At 36.9% G+C, this 18,847-nt stretch overlaps 1 protein-coding gene across 2 annotated transcripts; it reads left to right on the forward strand.

The window, feature by feature from the left end:
- Window positions 1-8: 8 nt before the first annotated feature.
- Window positions 9-18,651, forward strand: gucy1b1 (guanylate cyclase 1 soluble subunit beta 1). 2 transcript variants are annotated; one of them, XM_085409803.1, is made up of 13 exons: window positions 9-141; window positions 469-542; window positions 2,979-3,079; window positions 3,201-3,319; window positions 6,614-6,811; window positions 7,884-8,114; window positions 8,278-8,394; window positions 10,518-10,651; window positions 12,367-12,564; window positions 13,726-13,963; window positions 14,623-14,763; window positions 17,135-17,289; window positions 17,483-18,651. In XM_085409803.1, the coding sequence occupies exons 1-13, from the start codon at window positions 139-141 to the stop codon at window positions 17,607-17,609; spliced, it is 1,836 nt and encodes a 611-aa protein (XP_085265929.1). In that variant the 5' UTR covers window positions 9-138; the 3' UTR covers window positions 17,610-18,651. The 2 variants fall into 2 exon arrangements, with proteins under 2 accessions (XP_085265929.1, XP_085265930.1); XM_085409804.1 differs by lacking the exons at window positions 9-141; window positions 469-542; window positions 2,979-3,079; window positions 3,201-3,319 and adding an exon at window positions 6,206-6,395.
- Window positions 18,652-18,847: the final 196 nt, after the last annotated feature.

The raw sequence follows: 18,847 nt of genomic DNA on the forward strand, positions 1-18,847 counted from the left end.
CCTGGCTGTCAGTAAGAAGCTGACTGAAAAACGGGAGCTGGACCCAGAGACAGTCAGCATCTGTACCAAACGATGAAGATTTTGCTGGATTCTAATAATTTTGCTCAAAAATAAAGAAAACGAGAAACAGCGGACATCATGGTAAGTATTTAACATTAATATTTCCGATTGTGTTTGAATACTAATTAAATAAGTAGCATTTTGCCCCCGAAACGGTGTATTTGCGGTTGTCGTTTCCTGTTGGAATACCGCTATGTAGCGGTTTTTACAATAATATCCATGATTATCCTCATATTAAAATATATTAACGGCTGGACAGAACGTACATGAACACAAAAGGTCATAAAATGTTTAAGAATAGTTAATGTAATGAGCATATTTAAATTTATACATATATATTTTTTTAAGAAAATTGCGTTCGTTCCATGAAATATAACTCACGTTGCTCGTGTTTTTGAAATTTTACAGTATGGTTTTGTGAATCACGCCCTGGAGCTCCTCGTTTTGAGGAATTACGGTCCGGAAGTGTGGGAAGACATCAAGTGAGTTTCAGGATGTGTTTACTATTCAGCCATGTTGGTATCAAAGGTTACACTGTAGCAGCTCAGATCACAACAAGGACACAGGCCAGGCCTAATGTATACTGTACAGCCAGCCCAGCAGCATACACTGCCACAGTGTTACCAGCAGGAACAGATTAACCCGATTACCCTCCACCCTCTGTTGGCTCATGTAGGTTCACACCAAAAGTTAGTTGGTGAAGTGACAAAATGCCATTATTATTATTATTATTATTATTATTATTATTATTATTATTATTATTTCCCATTTTGTTTGTAATTGTAACAAGTAAATACCTGCAATAACTATGCAGTACAGACCTGAAAAAACTTGTTTGATGAAGTAACCTACTAAGAAATGCAAAAACCTATCATTCTGCTTTCAAAATCTTGCTTATGTAAAAATCTGCATAAATAATCACCAATATCAAGTACATTCAAGTACTAATTATTGTCATATTTGTCTATATTTGAATATATTTGCAACCTATAAGTGGAAATATTTAAAGTATAAATGTAATCTTACTTTTTCATAGAACTGGTTGATCTCTGGAACTATAATCATAATTGCTGTTTACTGTTAAGATTATCCACTTTATTAGTGGAGTTTAACATTTAAAAAAAGAAAAAAACTCTCTTCTCTAAATCCATCTGCCATTTCTTGCTTTAAATAAGCATTTCTTATCAGGTTCTTATATTTAGGCCTAGTAGGTTTGCTTTAATTGTAATCAAAATGTTATTAGTCACTGAATAAAATGCCTTTTTCACCAGAATGTAACTTAAGTAAATGTGTTATTTTTATTTTTTGCAGAAAAAGCTGGCAATATCTTTTTGTGATCTTTTTACATTTTTTCAAAGAAAAACTGCAAGTACACCCCTTTGGACAAAACATGATGACTTAACAGTAGGAGAATCACTAAAGATGCAACTTGAAACATTGCTAAAGATCAGCATTAACCAGACAGTACAACTGCACAGTGTCACATCAAAAGACAGGAATCTTTATTGCACACTCTGAAATAACAACAACAATAACAACAAAATAAATAAAGATAAAAAATAAAACCAGTATAAAAATAACTATGAACTATAACTATAAAAGAGTGTACTTTTGTCATGTCTAGAAAGTGAAGATGCAAAGTAGTTCATGGAGTTGACAAACAACATTGTGATAACACTGTGAACAAACTGATAAGTGGGACCTCTAATATGACAATCTGCTGCTGTGAACATAGTGGCTTTAGATGACAAATGAAAGTGCTGTTTGCAGGTTTCTGCCAGTGAAACCTTGTTTAGGAAAGAGACGCAGTGTCTGATTTAGTGGGATTTGAAACTAAAGCATTCGAGCTGATACTGAGAGCAATATCAAGTAAGCTTATTATTATCTCATTTTAGACTGAGGTGGCATTCGAGGCAGTTGCCTCTTAATATGTTTAATATGGACACTAAAGATTGACAAGGATACAGCAGCAAAACTAACGAATCCTTTGTTTATTCATATACAGTAAAGTATAATTCAAATGTGCTCCAATTGCCAAAATCCCATAAATAAAAAATTTTACACTTTAAGAGCTTTAAGTTTAGTCAACTTTAGGTTTAGTCTTAATGAGTCCTTTCCCCAGAATAATGGCCATTTTCTTCAGCTGTTGAAATATTTGGCTTAAAGTGAAGTTTATTTTTCATCTGTAGTCTTCTATGCCCTATGCATGACCCTGTGAGCAGCAGCTGCCTTTTGTAAATGTTTTCAGAGTGGTCATTTTCCAGCCACCACAAAAAAACATGCTTCAGCGCAGCATGCTACAGCTCAGGGTTATATGTTACATCTCCAAATGTAACTCACTGTTACTCAGTGCTCAGTTTACCAGGTTCCGTCATGTGCTTTTTTAAAGGTTTTCATGAACTGAGTTATTTATATCAGAATTCTTACTTTTTCAAAGCTCGGTATGTTTTTCCAGCTGTGACACATTATGATAAAATTGTGGTTGCTGGTCAGGCCTGTAAATCATTCCTGTTTACTCAGTTAAATATTTGCAATCAGAAGCTCATTAAGCTTTCTGACAATTTTGTGAAAATTGGATTTTCTAAGATATAAATAGCAAAATGTACTCAGGAGCTTGGAGTGCATTGTATCAAAGGACCTGCAGTAGATCTAAACCTGATTAGCTATCTCTGCTTGTTCAGCAGTGCAATTCACACAAGGACTTCAAAGCAATATCAAAAGCTTTTTTTAATGTTTCCAGCTGAATATATATCATGAAAGAAGACCCAACCATTGGTGTCGAGTTGTTGGTGTAAACAGAAAAGCAATTGCAAAAAAGCCAAAGGTAGTGGTTTCCTGAACAAGTTGCCTACGAGACTGTTTACTTCTGCTGTGACATTCGCTGTAGCTTGTGAGTAACAGCTTCCCTTTGTTTTCAGGAGGGAGGCTCAGCTTGATATTGAGGGCCAGTTCCTCGTTAGAATCATATATGAGGATGGCAAAACATATGATCTTGTTGCAGCTGCAAGCAAAGTTCTCAGTAAGTAACAGCACGATTTTAAATCCCTGGAAATTAAATAAATGTAATTTGATGTAGGATACAAATGAAGCTTTAGCAGACATTTGCCCGATTTTATTAAGCTTTTTGTTTTGTTTTGCAGAAGTTGATGCGGGAGAGATCTTGCAGATGTTTGGCAAGATGTTTTTTGAATTTTGCCAGGAGTCAGGATATGACACCATCTTACGTGTGCTGGGCTCAAACGTTCGTGAATTCCTGCAGGTAGAGTCTTCCTCTTTGCCTTTACGAGCGAACTGAAGATGAGAGGAGGTTTTATTCATCACACTGAGTTTTTAGCCTGTAAAAACATTCGGATGATATTTTCTGCTGAGTTTTGGAGAGTTCTTAGGCTGGAGATTTGAGGCTTTTTAACAGAAAGCCAGACTTAATGCACTGTGGCTGTAAAGTTTGAAAGACACGAGAATTTACTGAGCACAAAAAATGTTATGTTGTATTATATCTTTTTTTTTTTTTAGCTTAAAGGTCAGCTGGATATGTTACATCGCATAAATCAGCTTTGGGTGTCACGTGAAAACACTGGATTGTTGTAAATCGGTCGTTTCATGTTGATAAATACCGTTTGTTCGGGGAGTATTTGTAAGATTCCACTTTTGCAGTAAATTTAAAAAAATAATGTTATACTGTAAAACAAAGAAGAATTTCACACTGTGCAGCTGGATTCTGCTGCTAGAAATCAGCAAACATAAAGGCCTCAAGTTAAGTAAACACTTATAGCACAGTACTCTGCAAAAGTCTTGGGCTATCCCTCAGTTCTGTATATTTTAATAGTAAAATAGGAAACAGGTGTAGCAATTTATTGAAAGATGTGCAAACATAAATGGAAATACTGTATAAATACAACTTGAAAGTTTGTAATGCTGTGACCAGGTTTATTCTTTAACACAGCCTGAACTCTCTGAGACAACCTTTCTTAAAAAAGTAGTCTTCAGTAATAGTTATTTAGGCTTTTTGAAGGACATTCAAAACTCTTCTTTGAAAGTTGGAAGTTGGATCCATCACAGATCACTGTAGACAGTCACTGTGTAGCCCTGTTGCCACTGATTTTCAGTTCTTTCTCCCTGTTTTCATTTCTTAACAATAACTTCTTAACAGCCACCCTTCCAGTGACACTTCAGCAAACAGTAGATTGACATCTCTCAGGCCCTGTGTCAGGTCTTTACTAAATTGTTTCCTATTTCTGAGACATGGCTTTCAGATAAAGTTCAACTGCAGTAGATAATTTTTAGGTCTGCCATTTCTTCTTTTGTCCTCGACTTGTCCAGTTTTTTGAGATAACCCATTTTTCAGCTTAGCTTTCTAGCTCTTTGGGAACCCCCTTGATGGTGCAAAAATACTATTTTATGGCTGTTTTTTTTATTTCTGTGGTTTTTGGTTTTTTGTTCAAAAAGCAACTTTAAAAGTAGGGCTGCAACGATCCATCAGTGTAATCAATCAAGTCGACTATAAAAATGTGTCAATGCGGAATTGTATTTTCACGTCATATCCTAATACCACCTAAATGTGTTTTTGTAACTGCAATACACTACAGGAAGCCATGGGGGCAGTATTGTCTATATTGTCTGCCAAGACTGCACTCAGTACTAACGAAGAATAACGTAGCGCGACCACTAAACAGTAGGATAAAAGAAAATGGAAGCAAAGATTTAAAAAAAAAAGTGAACACATTTCACATAAAACAAACAAAGTTAAATGCAGACTGTGCAAAACAGAGCTTTCCTTCCACTATAGCACTACTGCAGTGCATATCAAAAATGATTGTGGGAATTTAAGCTGTTAGAAATGACTTGCTGACCAAAAACTGTTAAAAATAGGTCAATCATATCTCTCATGAAGAATATCAAGTAATTTAGAGCCAGAAATAACATCTCTAATACAAAGTAGATGCTGCAATCAGTTTTTGGCTAAGTGACTTTTATATATCTGTTATTTATCCTGGTAAAAAGTGTCATTGACATTAAAAACGTGGTTTTCAAGCGAGATCTAGCCAAGAGGACAGCTGAAATTGTTAGATATATAACATCACAGTTCTATAAACTTACTTGAAGTGGCCTGTTCACTACAGTCTATTTACTAATATAGGTAAAGTTAAGTTAGTGCATCGTGTTGATACCATGTTTATGTGAATGTTTGTACTGTGATGCTTATGTTAGCTTACCTATTGGAAACTTCTCAGGATGATGCTTGCTTTTGTTTAAATACTAGTAGCACTTTAATTTGTATTATTTCATATTTTTATTTATTTTATTTTTATTCTGACAGTCCTATTGAGTAATGTTAAAAATACATTTGATTATTTTCAAATTTATATTATTTTAATTTGCTGTGGGACGAGATCACAGGGTGACATTCACAGGTGTGCAGACTAGAGCAGGTGAGCTTAGAACAGGAGGTTTGCCCAGGAAACGGAGATAAGACTTATCGACTAATCGAAGAAAAATTGGCAGATTAGTCGACTACCAAAATTATCTTTAGTTGCAGTCCTATTTGAAAGAACTTCAGAAAGCCTGAAGAACTATCAGTCAAGACCACTTTAACGATTACAAGAATGTCTGGCTGCCTGGAAGCAAAATATAAAGAAATGAGGGTTGGCTCGAGTCTTTTGCACAACACTGTTCTTTAATAAAAGGAACAATTTCTCACTGTGCCGCCGCATTCTGTTGTCAGAAATCAGCAAACTTAAGAAATGCCAGTATTCTTTTAAAAGACTTCAAAACCTCTAGAAAGAGTAGATATTTCAGTGCAACACAGTGATGCTCTAATTATAGTTTAGGCTGTGTGATGTCAGGTACTAAAAAGAAAGCAAGGTCAAAGCGAAAACAGTCGCTGGGTTATTAGATTTCCGTTTATTACAGTACGAAGGGTAACAGTGCTGTGTACAACAGCATGATAGAAGACATCATCCACGAGCTTTCCATCCCGTGTTCAGTAATTACTAAAATGTATAATCAGCTGTGACAAAATATGCTGATAATAGTACTTCTCAGTAAAGTGGTGTGCTAGGATGATTATGATGTAGTGCCCTTCATTTTGCATTAAGTTTGTTAGGATTTTTTAATCATATTCATTCAGATTAAGTCGCACTCTGTGAAAGAAGCCTATTTTCACCCTGCATAGAAACGAGCCTATCCCTTCATAGTTTGTAAGACATCTGTTTGTACAGCTGGTTCTTGCATGAGGCCCGCAGTCTGCATTTTCACAAAAAACAAGTAGAGGAGGAGCAGCACTTCAAAGGGCAGAAGCAAATCGTGATGTGGGGGAGTGCAGCTTCTTTGTGCAGGTGTATATGTGTTTTCTTTTTAGTAGTGATCACATGATGCGATAATAGTTAAAGATAACTTACTGTTGTCATATGTGGTCTAATGAGGTTTTATGATGAACACCCAGCTGAGCTTTTAATTTTTTTATTCACCTTTTAAACTTCTTCTATTTGCACAACATAGAGGTTGGTGTTACAATCGGCTGTTACATATTCTTTTCTTTGATTTGAATTTTCAGAATCTGGATGCTCTCCACGATCACCTGGGCACCATTTATCCCGGGATGAGGGCTCCCTCGTTTCGCTGCACTGATGCAGAGAAAGGAAACAATCTAATTCTTCACTATTACTCGGAGAGAGAAGGCCTGCAAGACATAGTGATTGGCATCATTAAAACCGTCGCTCAGCAAATCCACGGAACAGAGATAGAGATGAAGGTCTCCTTTGTTGCTTTTGTTACCTTTTTGTGCATCGTGAAACCTTCGACTCTTTGGCTCACTCTGTCACTGCTAATGAACGGATATGACTTCTTCTCGCTCCCCTTTAATTTATGGTACAATATTCAAAGGCACTCTTGTGTTCCTGCATTGCATTGTGTCAGAATGTGTAAGTCTCTGTCACACAATATAAGTGGCGAGGCTGTAACGTGAAGATTAAACAACAGAAACGTCTCAAATACCCAAATGGGAACACTTTGACAGCTGCAGTTGAGTAGTGAATTTTTGGATAATGTCTGTGAGTCACAGGATATTTTTAGATCTAAGATATAGAGTCTCTAGCATAGAGACGGTGGGAATCTTCCAAGGAGTTTTATTCTTGCTCCTCATTTTTTTTAAACTTTTCTCTCACTGCGGCTGAACCAAAAATGACTGAGGGAATAGAAGAACAAGCCACATTTAAAATGTTAACTTAACCAGGCTAATCTCAGTAGCACTAAATTAAAATTTTCTAACAAACCAGCATTAAAAACTGTTAAGCTTGTTTTTTTTAATTGTAGGCCACCCAAAGCCTCAGCCTTAATCTGTACCATTCCCTGCAGCACGTTATTCCCCTCAGACGTCTACTGTGTTTAGATTGAGCTTTTCCTCTTCATTCAGTCGGTGACATTTTCTCCCAAACTTAATCATGTTATACAGACAGGATAATATCTTTCAGCAATTCTATAATGAAAGCACAGAAAATGACAGACGCTCCAAATGTGACACACAATTTCTGGAAATATTAGCCAGTGTTGCTGTGGCAACAGGGTGCAGAGACACCAGGTTGACGTCAGCATGCCTTATGCCCATAAAACCACAGGACTCTGTCATTATTACCCGCCTAATTCTATATAATAAATGCGAAATTAACATTTGTATTATTGGTATTATGTTTATGAAATGAAAATTGCAACGTTAAGGTTCAGATTTCTCTTTAAGGCCGTCATAGTGCTCTAATGATGTGCAACAAAGTTAGTCTTGCATCAGTGTCGTCAATATGTTATCAACTGATTAACTTCACGTGCTGCAGATGATCCAACCCAAAAATGAGGAGTGTGACCACATCAAATTTCTGATTGAGGAGAAGGAGTCAGAGGAAGAGGCGTTCTACGAAGATCTCGATGGCTTTGAAGAGAACGGCACGCAGGAGACTCGAATCAGCCCGTACACATTTTGCAAGGCCTTTCCATTCCACCTCATGTTTGACAAGGACCTGATGCTCACACAGTGTGGGAACGCCATATACCGAGTCCTGCCACAGGTCTGCATTCACATTCAGTTCTCCCAAACTCAGAATTTCAAGAAATTAGCAAATAATTATGTTTTAAATATTTGCTTTGTCTTTTATTGTCAATAATAATGCTATAGTTTAATATAAAGAATAAATTCAACGTTACTAACATATGGATATTTTTATCATATAGCTCCAGCCGGGTACCTGTATCCTTCCTTCAGTTTTTTCTTTGGTACGTCCTCACATTGACTTCAGCTTTCACGGCATCCTTTCCCACATCAACACTGTCTTCGTTCTTCGTAGCAAGGTATGTATGAAATATGTATGTTTGCACGAGTCCGTTTGGCTAATCACTTTTCATGTATTAGTTTAGCAGAGGAAATAGATCAATAAAATACACCAAAGTCTAATTAATTAAAATGCGGTTTGAAAGAATGTGTTAACAGTGTGTTAATATTCATAAGGTCACTGATATTTTTAGAAGCGCCGTAAAATTTGATGCTGTGGAGCTCAGTGAAAAAAAATAAAGGAGAAGGAAATTGTTGCCATGCAGGGAGCAATGAGCATATAAACAAATAGAAATAATATGTAAATTCAAGAGTAAAGAGTGAGTATACCATGTCTATATTCTAAGGTTTTAGGTATCAAAACATAATTAAGATAATATGGTCCCTAGCCAGTTTTAGAGTTGGGTAAATACAACCTCAGATAAATAACATCACCTGACCTTTTACATACATTACTTATTTAACAAAAAACTAAACCAGAATGCAGAAATTGTGTGATAAAGTAAGTGTACCTGTGCTGCTTCATAGTAATTAAGAGGGTAAGTAGCAGTCAGGTGCTGATGATCAAATTCACTCGATCAATTGTTTGACAGCAAATGAGAGCATCTCTATAAAAGTAGAAGTTCTGGCTCTTTGCTGTTATGGAGCATTCAGGTGAGTGTAAACATAGTGCCCAGCAGGAAAGACATCAGAAATGATCTCAGAGAAGCAAATGCTGTTGCTCATAACTCTGGGAAGGGTTTTCTGGTCATTTCCAAACACTCTAAAATCCATCATTTAGCAGTGAGAAAGATTATTCACAAGTGGAAAACATTCAAGACAGTTCTTCCCAGGAGTGGACTTCCCAGCTTATTCACCCTAAGGTCAGACCATGGAATGCTCAGAGAAACTGCAGAAAAAACCAAGAGCTACATCTCAAACTCTACAGGCTTCAGTTTGCATGTCTAATGTTAAAGTTCATGACAGTACAGTTAGAAAGCGACTGAATAAGTATGAGTTGTCTGGAAGGGTTGCCAAGAGAAAGCCTCTTCTCTCTAAAGAGAAATGACTTAAAGCTTAAATTTGCAAAGTTGTATCTGAACAAACCACAAGACCTCTGGAACAATGCCCATCTCCAAGTTAGGTGAAAACCAACAAAACACCTAATTCACCAACTGTCACACATGGTGGTGATGATTGGGGCTTGTTTTGTAGCCACACGATCTTGGCACCTTTGAGGCACCATTGGGTCGACCATGAACTCCTCTGTAATCCAAAGTATTCTAGAATCAAATGTGAGTCAACCTGCCCAACAGCTCAAGCTTGGCTCAAACTCAACCTCAAATGATGATCCACACCACAGCAAATCTACATCAGAATGGCTGAAAAAGAAAAGAATGAAGATGTCTAGACCCCAATCTGACTGAAATGCTATTATTGGACCTTAAGAGAGCTGTCCATAAATGAATCTAAATCTACAACGTCATTGAGTGTATGCATTTTTCACTCATTGTTTTATCTCAGTTTTTGTTAAATCAATGATGACAAAATGTAAAACCTTACAATTTATAGAAGCTATACAGTTACTATACAGTTTTACAATGCTTATGTTTATGCATAGAGCAAAGAGGGTCATGCAGCACAGTTAGAATATACCTTTGTTGATTTTCAGAATAGACAAAAAGTTGTGGGAGAAACAGAGAAAAGACTAATCTGAAAAGCTAATTTTATGAGCACAGAGGTCAGTGTGAAGTCAAATGAAAAGTCACAAGGTAAAAATAGAGCAAGAATAGAAAATAGTTTCAAATTTAAAATTTGTGTGGTTTGGTTTCTCATGGAATGGTTAATCCTTAAGTGACAAAATAATACCGCTATACTCAGATTAATTGTGACAAGACTGATCCTTGAAGCACTGCCACTCTTGGGGCATAAGCTACATGGCTACGTAAGCCCTGACAAAAAAGAGGAGTTTACTTTTTTTTTTCTTTACACAATAAAATCAAAATTAATTTAATGTAATGAGCGCTGAAAAATTTAACATTTAAAATGAAAAGCCAGATTTAAAAATAAAGTGCGAGCTAAACTGGCACCCAGTTTGGAAGCACATTTAGAGATGAACGCACTGCATCATGAAATATTCACAAGAGGGATGTAATCCTGACAGGAGGGCCTGCTGAATGTGGAGACTGTAGAGAATGAGGACGAGCTGACGGGGGTGGAGATCAGCTGTCTGAGACTGAAAGGACAGATGATTTATTTGCCAGAGGCTGAGAACATCCTTTTTCTTTGCTCGCCCAGGTAAGCCATCAGTTGCAGAAGCCTTGACTGAATATGCACACCAGAAAAATGTTACTTTTACCCACAGAATGAGAATGCTCAGATTTCAGGTGAAGACATCTTGAAATCTAAAGGTTCAAGGTTTTGACTTACAGCAAAGTATAATCTATCTCTGTAAATGCAGAAATATGACAAACCAATATTTGAAATAAAGCTGATTTTTTTAAAGGAAGAGTTTTGTTCACTGTTAATTGCTCGTATGCATGAAGGTTACTAACGATGTGCTTTTCTTTCTGTGGTTTTTGTTTCCAACCAAAATATAAGAAACTAATTTCCACTTTTAGAGCTGCAATGCTACATGATAGTGTTGGAAAAAACTAAAAATTTCTGCAAATTACAGTGAGCTGAGACAAACCTTAACATTCAGCATATATAGTCTAACCATAATCTAAGACAGCTAACGTAACACAGGTGAAGTGGATGCTACTTTGAATCAGAGCTGCTGTCAGAAGGAGTCTATTACAGAGTTAATGGTGGTACTCTGTCTAAGTCCTCCAGATATTCACTGATGATATACTGTTGGACATCTGTAATAATGTTTTTCGTTGTGCATTTTGCATTTCTTATGTCCAGCTGGCGATGCTGATGCTAGATGCACGGAGACTAATTAGGTCCCCTCAAACAGCCAGAGTGTTTAAACGACAAGGTTAACTTCAGAATCTGAGAATAATGGACATACTGGTCATATGCAAACATTAAAGATTGCAAAAATCACACTCAAAGTGTCGACAATAAAAATAGATCTAACTTCAGGGGAAAAAAGAAGCTCACCAGAGTCATCAAAAACATCAGTTAACAAAAACCAAGGAGACAATTATGTGTTTTCACTGTGCTGTAAGGTCTCATGAAGTTTAACATTGCTGTATATGGTGGTTTGACATCCCTGGTCTAGATGACTACAAGGCTTATCCTTTAACAGTGTATAGTGTACAGTATTCTGTGTAAAACGTCTAAGTGAAGTTAATTAGAGCAAGAAAATGATTGATGAAAAGTAGAAGAGACATCAACAGAAGATCTGTTTTTGATTTACTTGTAATTTAGATCTGTTATAATCTCACTAATGAAAATGAGGTTATTTTTTCCATGTAGTTACACACTCTGTTAATCAAGCAATTACCCAGAATACTCAGAAGTGTTTTCCTCTTGGCCTTTTGGAAATGACAGTGGGCTGGTAGATCGCCAGAGCGTGACCTACGTTATCCTCTGTAGCTCTTACGTAATCATTCAGAATTTTTTAGTAAACTGTTCGATCCAGGAGATGGCAGGGTTAAAAGGGTCTTGTCCCCTTACATTGAAGGCAGTTTGCAGCTCGTAGGATGAGTGTTTTCACTAAAGGTTGCTGCCTTGGAGGACTTTAACTGCTACTGAATGAAAACGAGATGCAACCTGACCAGAAAAGATCCGAACAGCACAGCGTCTGACCTCACCAGACAAAAAGCAGCATTTATCTGGAAACATTACAGTGCTCTCAGCCCTCACAAGAGGATGATGATTTCACTGCTCATGTCTCATTTTTTATGTCCTGTATAATTTATAACACCTCTTGATATGAACAAGAACAGCAAGACACAAATCAAATGTTTCCAGCAGCTTCACTCTGCAAAAATCTCTTATAATTTATGACTCTCACTTTTTTTGCCCTCTCTTTGTTGACCTGTTCCTACTTTTCTGGTTAGTGTTATGAACTTGGACGATCTTACACGGCGGGGACTCTACCTAAGTGACATCCCGCTGCATGACGCCACGCGCGACCTGGTGCTGCTGGGCGAGCAGTTTCGTGAGGAGTACAAACTGACCCAAGAGCTGGAAATCTTGACGGATCGCCTCCAGCACACACTCCGAGCCCTGGAGGACGAAAAGAAAAAGACAGATAGGTTTGACTGTTTTTATATTTTCATTAAAGTAGTCTTTAAGTACAGTGTGGGGTCAGATATTCATTAATTACAGGTATTATACCCACCAATTCTCAGTCAGTTTTTTGACATTATAATGTAGCTAGTATATGCAGCTTTAACCCATGTTGCCTGTCTCCCTTCATTTTTTCACTTTATTTAAACAAAAGAAAGTATTAAATGATGTCATTTACATTTTCTAGTTATGTCATTATCTGTAGGTTGTGTGTAGTATCCAAATTCACTACTATAAATCTCTAATAGCACTGTCATGATTCATTTGCTAGGAAAAAATGATAAAAAAAGATTGTTTATTATAAGTCTTGAGTAGGGAGATAAAGAGAAGCCTTAACCAGTTTTCCCTTTTAAGGGCAAACCACCGACAATACAGAAAGACACAGGTCTCAGTACAATAAAGTTGCATTAAGGATGTATGACAGCAGGGCAAGCAGGGGCTGATATTTAAGCTTCTCTTCAGTCCCTGTCAGAAAAAGGCCTGCCATTGCATTTTGTCACAGCAGTGGGTGACAGCTGGAGACGGAGAAGGGTGGAGTGTGATCTTTATTAAGAGCGCTGTAGCAGTTTATCTTCTCTTAGGAAAAGACTTTCACTCTCCCACTGGATTCCCACGTTATTATTCTGACCATTCTCTGGACTCAGATTGCCTCGGGCTCCAGACATTGATTTGAATTCATGGCTTCTCTAAATTTTAAGAGAACTGCTGCTGCACTGTTGTTGCCTTTTTAGATGCTACATCACTCTTTGTTTTTGCTTCTTTTTAACTTAGAGGTACAAGGCTGTGCATAAAATATTAACTATTTTAGATTTAAATATATATATTCAAGCGCTGTATATATATACTATTTTTTTATGAATACATTTTAGAGTTTGCCATCTGTATGCATCATTCATCCTAAGATTATGATGCATCAAGGAAGGTATTTTGCTTTTAAGAGGCAGCCATGATCTAACCAGTTACCATAGAAACACCACCCTCCTTTCTGAAAGCAGCTTCCACAGCAAAATGACCAAAAGGTGGTGTCTGTGCAAACAAAATGCTGATCCAAAGGACGGACTTCAGCCCGGCGTCCCCAGCACCACCGTGCTCTCGCTCAGAATGTTCATTTCTCTTCTCCTTCTCAGATTGCTCTATTCTGTCCTGCCACCATCTGTTGCCAATGAGCTGCGACACAAACGCCCGGTGCCGGCAAAGCGCTATGACAACGTGACCATCCTCTTTAGTGGCATTGTCGGGTTCAATGCTTTCTGCAGCAAGCACGCCTCAGCTGAAGGAGCCATCAAGATCGTCAACCTGCTCAACGATGTTTACACACGCTTTGACATTTTGACAGACTCTCGGAAGAACCCTTATGTATACAAGGTCAGAAGCAGGAACTTTGCCATCACGTAATATTGCATACTGGTGTAAATTTGTGGTCAATAAAAAGGCCTGAAAGGAGGAAGTTTTGCTTCTACTCTGGAGGTCTGGTTCTGCAGCTGTAATGCACTAAGCTGCTGAATAATATTATGCAATTATGCATATGCAACTCAGTTGCAGAGTATTTATATCAGTTAACTTAGGGTAGTACCAACATCTAAACAGGGTGTAGTTTTACAATGGCACTGCACCATTTTATAGGCCTCGTGCAACAGATTTACTCTCCAGGCTTTCAGACAAGAATGCACTTTCAGAAGTCAAACAGACCTCTTCCATGAGATTGGCTTCAGGCACTGGGTCACCAAAAAAAGTAATATTTACTCTACAAGCTGAAGGGCTAGGTGGTCCAGGGGTTTTAACAGGGCTTAAAGAGTCCCTGAATGTCTTAAAGCTGATGTAAGTGTTTAAGTGTTTATCTCGGGGTGTTTCAGTTTATTTCTGGCTGCACAGCACATTGGAACACCCCCCACCCCCCCGTTGCGCAGTGGGAACAAATCATTCTACATGAAGCAAAAGTAAATAGAAGCAGAAAAGAAAAAAGAAGTCATGACATCACTCATGTGGAGAATAAGAAAATGTTTTGGTTTATTTTCTTTATACAGGTGGAAACAGTCGGTGATAAGTACATGACGGTTAGTGGCCTGCCCGAGCCGTGCACGCACCACGCAAAGTCGATCTGCCACCTTGCTCTCGACATGATGGAGATTGCTGGACAAGTGAAAGTGGATGATGAACCAGTGCAGGTGTGAGATGAATCTCAGGTTTCAGAATAAAACATTTCTGCATATTATACTTCATTATCTGTGTGGAATTGTATTGCAACTAAATGTGAGCTGAGCAACTTTTTATACAGTACTTTTGCTTGACCTTAAATAATACCTGTTGCTGCTGAGAAAATTAGCAGGATATATTTATTTTTCTATAGTTTTAGCTGCTTCCAACACTGATAGATTATAGGCGTGCCTGTAGAGATCTCCTCGAACACTCTTGCCCACCATGTTACAAAAATTGTGAGGTGTGTAACTGGCCTGAACCACACCAGAGCGCAGCAAAGCCATCACTTTTGTTGTGCCTTAAGGCAGTAGTGGCGAGTGTAATCTTTAGGTCTCGCTCGCTGATTGCGATTATCAACGATGAATCATCACAAGTGAATCAAAGTGTGTTTATGATTTGATTTTAAAACAATTGGTTTTAATAAGAATAATTTCTCCCAAATTGGGAAGTTAATGCATGTGAGAGGAAAGATTTCCTGTATTAGTCCTGGTTTGATTGGGTAGCAAAGGAAAATGTGAAGGTGTAGGAAACATTACCTCCACCTGCTGAAGCTCAGTGTGGCAGTAGTATATGTCTGTCTAGTCTAAAGCCAGTTCAGATGTTGTTCAAATTTAATTGTGGTGGCAGAGAATCAACACACTCAGTCACTCACTGTGGACAGTTTACTGTGGACCTGTCAGCTCCAAGACTTTTATAGTAAACAAAAGCTAAATTAAAAACTAACACTAGATGTGGAAAAAAACTTCAAATAAAAAATAGACTTTTTAAGAAAAGAAAAAAAAAGCTAACTGAAATGAACTTTGAAAACTAAACTAAAAAGAGAATATAAAGCAAACATGCTTAGTTTGATAGTTTGGAAAAAATCTTATTATATCTTTGATGGATGTGTTTATTGAGACTTTGGATGACTATGAGACTGTAAGTCAAGTCCTTTTAAAAAATGATGTGTTTTTATTGTAACTGATTTTCTTAGATCTTGCCTCCAACACATGTCTTCCATACATGAATTAATTTAGTAAAAAGACTAAAATATATTATTATAAACTGAAAAAAAAAAACACTCTGGAAACTAACTAAAACTAAACTTAATTTAAAAAAAGGTAGAAATGAAATGAAATAGAGAAATTAATTAGAAAATGCAAAACTATAATTCCATTTTTACATACAGGCTGTAACAGTTAAGAACGTAACAGTGTAGACTTTAGTGCACAGAGGATTTTTTAAAACAAATTAAATAGACCAAAAAAAGGACTAACTGGAAAATAATGTCATTGCATGTATTTCATCATGTCTCTCTAACATGTCTGTTATATAGCTGTTGGATTATCTCTGTGTGGTGATGCGCTGACTGTCTAACTGTTCTCCTTCACATTTAATTATTTTTCAGCCTCTAAGCACTCCATCTGTTATTTTGGCACAGATGATTTTTTTGGAGCGCTGTCGGCTTTCTAATATTAGTTTGAAAATTCTCATATTAGTGCACCATATTAATGTGTCAGGCATTTACTCTATTACACTTAATATATACACATTTTTATTTTAGAATAATTATACCTGCGCATCTGGGAATGTATTTTTGTGCTGAAGTAATGAGCAATGAGAAGTTGTTGAAGTGAGTGCTGGAGATTGTTATTATATCAATGACTGTTGAGACTTAACTTTGGAAAATCGTGTCTGGTTAACAAAAGACTGTTTATTTTCAGACATGGCACTGGCTAAAGAGGGGCCTGGCTTAGTAGCAGAAACAGACTCAAATCATTTCACGATCCTGTGGCTTAAAATAGATTCTCATTTGTCCCAAACACTCCTGGCATGTTCATGCTCTGATGGCAGCAAGCGCTGAAGTGCCTATAAGATTAAGTGTAAATATTAGTCTCTTGATTGCCGGGGATTTCTTTTGGAACTGTTTACTGCAAATTTGAAACTACAAGGAAATTTTAATTTTGTGCATGGAGACACCTCAGGCAAAGTCAACCTTATATTTACCAACCACATGTCAGTCGATGGCTTTAAGAATTTGTGCCAACACAAAACTTGCAATTTATTTCTATAAAGCATAAATTATTTATTCAAGTCCTTGAGTTATAATGTACACGGGATTTAAAGTAGGAAATTTTGTTACCATAGTTATTAAGTAAATAAATAAGGTTTGTTGTGTGCTGTTTTACAAATAAATGTACAGCAGATAACTAATGATCTGTGCTGCAGAGATGTATTTAAAGTTAAGTTTGCAAATTTGAAACGAAACAGGGATGTCTTTAGGTAACTGCAGCATTTATTTTGCTTTGGTTAAAGTGTAAACATGCGCTTCGATCACGTTTTCTTCTCTTTTCTTTTCAGATTACTATTGGGATCCACACAGGAGAGGTGGTGACCGGAGTCATTGGGCAGAGGATGCCCAGATATTGCCTTTTTGGAAATACGGTCAACCTCACAAGCCGTACAGAGACGACGGGTGAAAAAGGAAAAATAAACGTGTCTGAATATACGTACCGGTGAGCAGCAGCGTCTCCTTATTTTTCAGGATCAGTTGTACTGCTAGAATTTTTTTTATTCTTTTAACTTTTAATAAAATATCCATTAATAGACATAAAACATGAAGCATATATAAGGAAAAACAAACCTAGTTACTGTGGACGTGAGCACGGCAAGTGTGCAGCTTGTGTGATATGTAGCGTTGTATTGCAGGTGTTTGCAGTCTGCCGAGAATGCCGACCCTCAGTTTCATCTGGAGTATCGGGGCCCGGTCACCATGAAAGGAAAGAAGGAGCCAATGAAGGTGTGGTTTCTTTCCAGGAAGCCCACAGACGCTTAAGGCTCATCGAAGGATTGCATTAATGCGGTCATGTCCTGTCACATTTTGACACAGGGATGGGTTGGATCAGGTGACACATATGCAGATATTTTTATTATGATGAAACACATTTGTCTATCCGAACACCCGCCTCTCTCTACGTACCCATGGTCTGCCATTACATTTTATAGCTGTGTAGCGTTTCATCGAGAGGTCCGTGATACAGTATTTGGTGCAGTCAAGTTTGATACGTTTGATACATACAAAGTGGTGTATTAGACTACACACTAAAGGTTTTAATAAACAAAACAATTTCCATTTATTGATTATTTTTATTTTAGTTTCCATTTTTGTCTGCCGTGTTTGTGTAGTGTGAAGCGTGCCAAAAAAAAGACAATTTATAGCCAAATTAAGTAATTTCAGAGTATACTTTATTTTATCATCATCATATTAAATTTTACAGGTACAGAATATATTAAATGTAAGTAAAAATTGGACTAATTAGTTTAATGAAAATGACTGTAGAGCTTACATTATTGTCCTTGTTCACCAAATGTGAGAATTTATAGTTTTACACTGAATATATTACACTGGCTTCAAGATTATTATAACAAATGAGAATTTAGATTTAGACTAGATATTATTATATATATAATACTGATGTCAAATCTGTATCATAAAAACTACTGTGCCAACTACATTCATATACAGTTTTACATTACACAGACTTACTTGTATTTTTAAAAGCCACAAATCATAAAGCATTTGAGCCATTAGTTCTTCACATGTACCCATTACTTAATTATTAAAATACCCTTAGTATTAAAAGCACTTAACACTATTTTATATATTTATGTTACCTCTGTACACATTGCACAATCACCTCATGTCTGCTTAAATGATATTGAATGCTATTTTCAGTTCTACTGTATGTTACTGAGATAAAGCTACATATTTATTGTGTCATGTTACTTTGTATTTATTCCTTTTTTGAGAAAAGAACTGTTATTACTTTTAGAAATGAAAAAAGAAAACGTATGGTAAATTTTGCTATGTATGACACTACTTTGTGCCTCCATCACATGTTGGATTAATCTCACTTGAGTATATGTACTGTACGATTTTTCAACATATTTTCCAAATTCACTATTAATAAACTAAACACAGTGTCCTCCGAGGTTTAATGTGTGACAACACACAGGTGCCTCTTGTGTTATAAGAGTGCATTTCTGTGCTTGTAGGACATCTTGTTTTATCTG

Source organism: Rhamphochromis longiceps, linkage group LG6, assembly GCF_057381845.1.
Source record: "Rhamphochromis longiceps isolate RC_006_pf linkage group LG6, R_longiceps_female_GT1.1, whole genome shotgun sequence".
Classification (NCBI taxonomy): Eukaryota; Metazoa; Chordata; class Actinopteri; order Cichliformes; family Cichlidae; genus Rhamphochromis; species Rhamphochromis longiceps.

Coding starts and splice junctions, on each gene's coding strand:
- gucy1b1 (XM_085409803.1), top strand. Junction 543..2,978: donor GAAGTGTGGGAAGACATCAA/GTGAGTTTCAGG, acceptor CTTTGTTTTCAG/GAGGGAGGCTCAGCTTGATA. Junction 8,395..10,517: donor TCTTCGTTCTTCGTAGCAAG/GTATGTATGAAA, acceptor TAATCCTGACAG/GAGGGCCTGCTGAATGTGGA.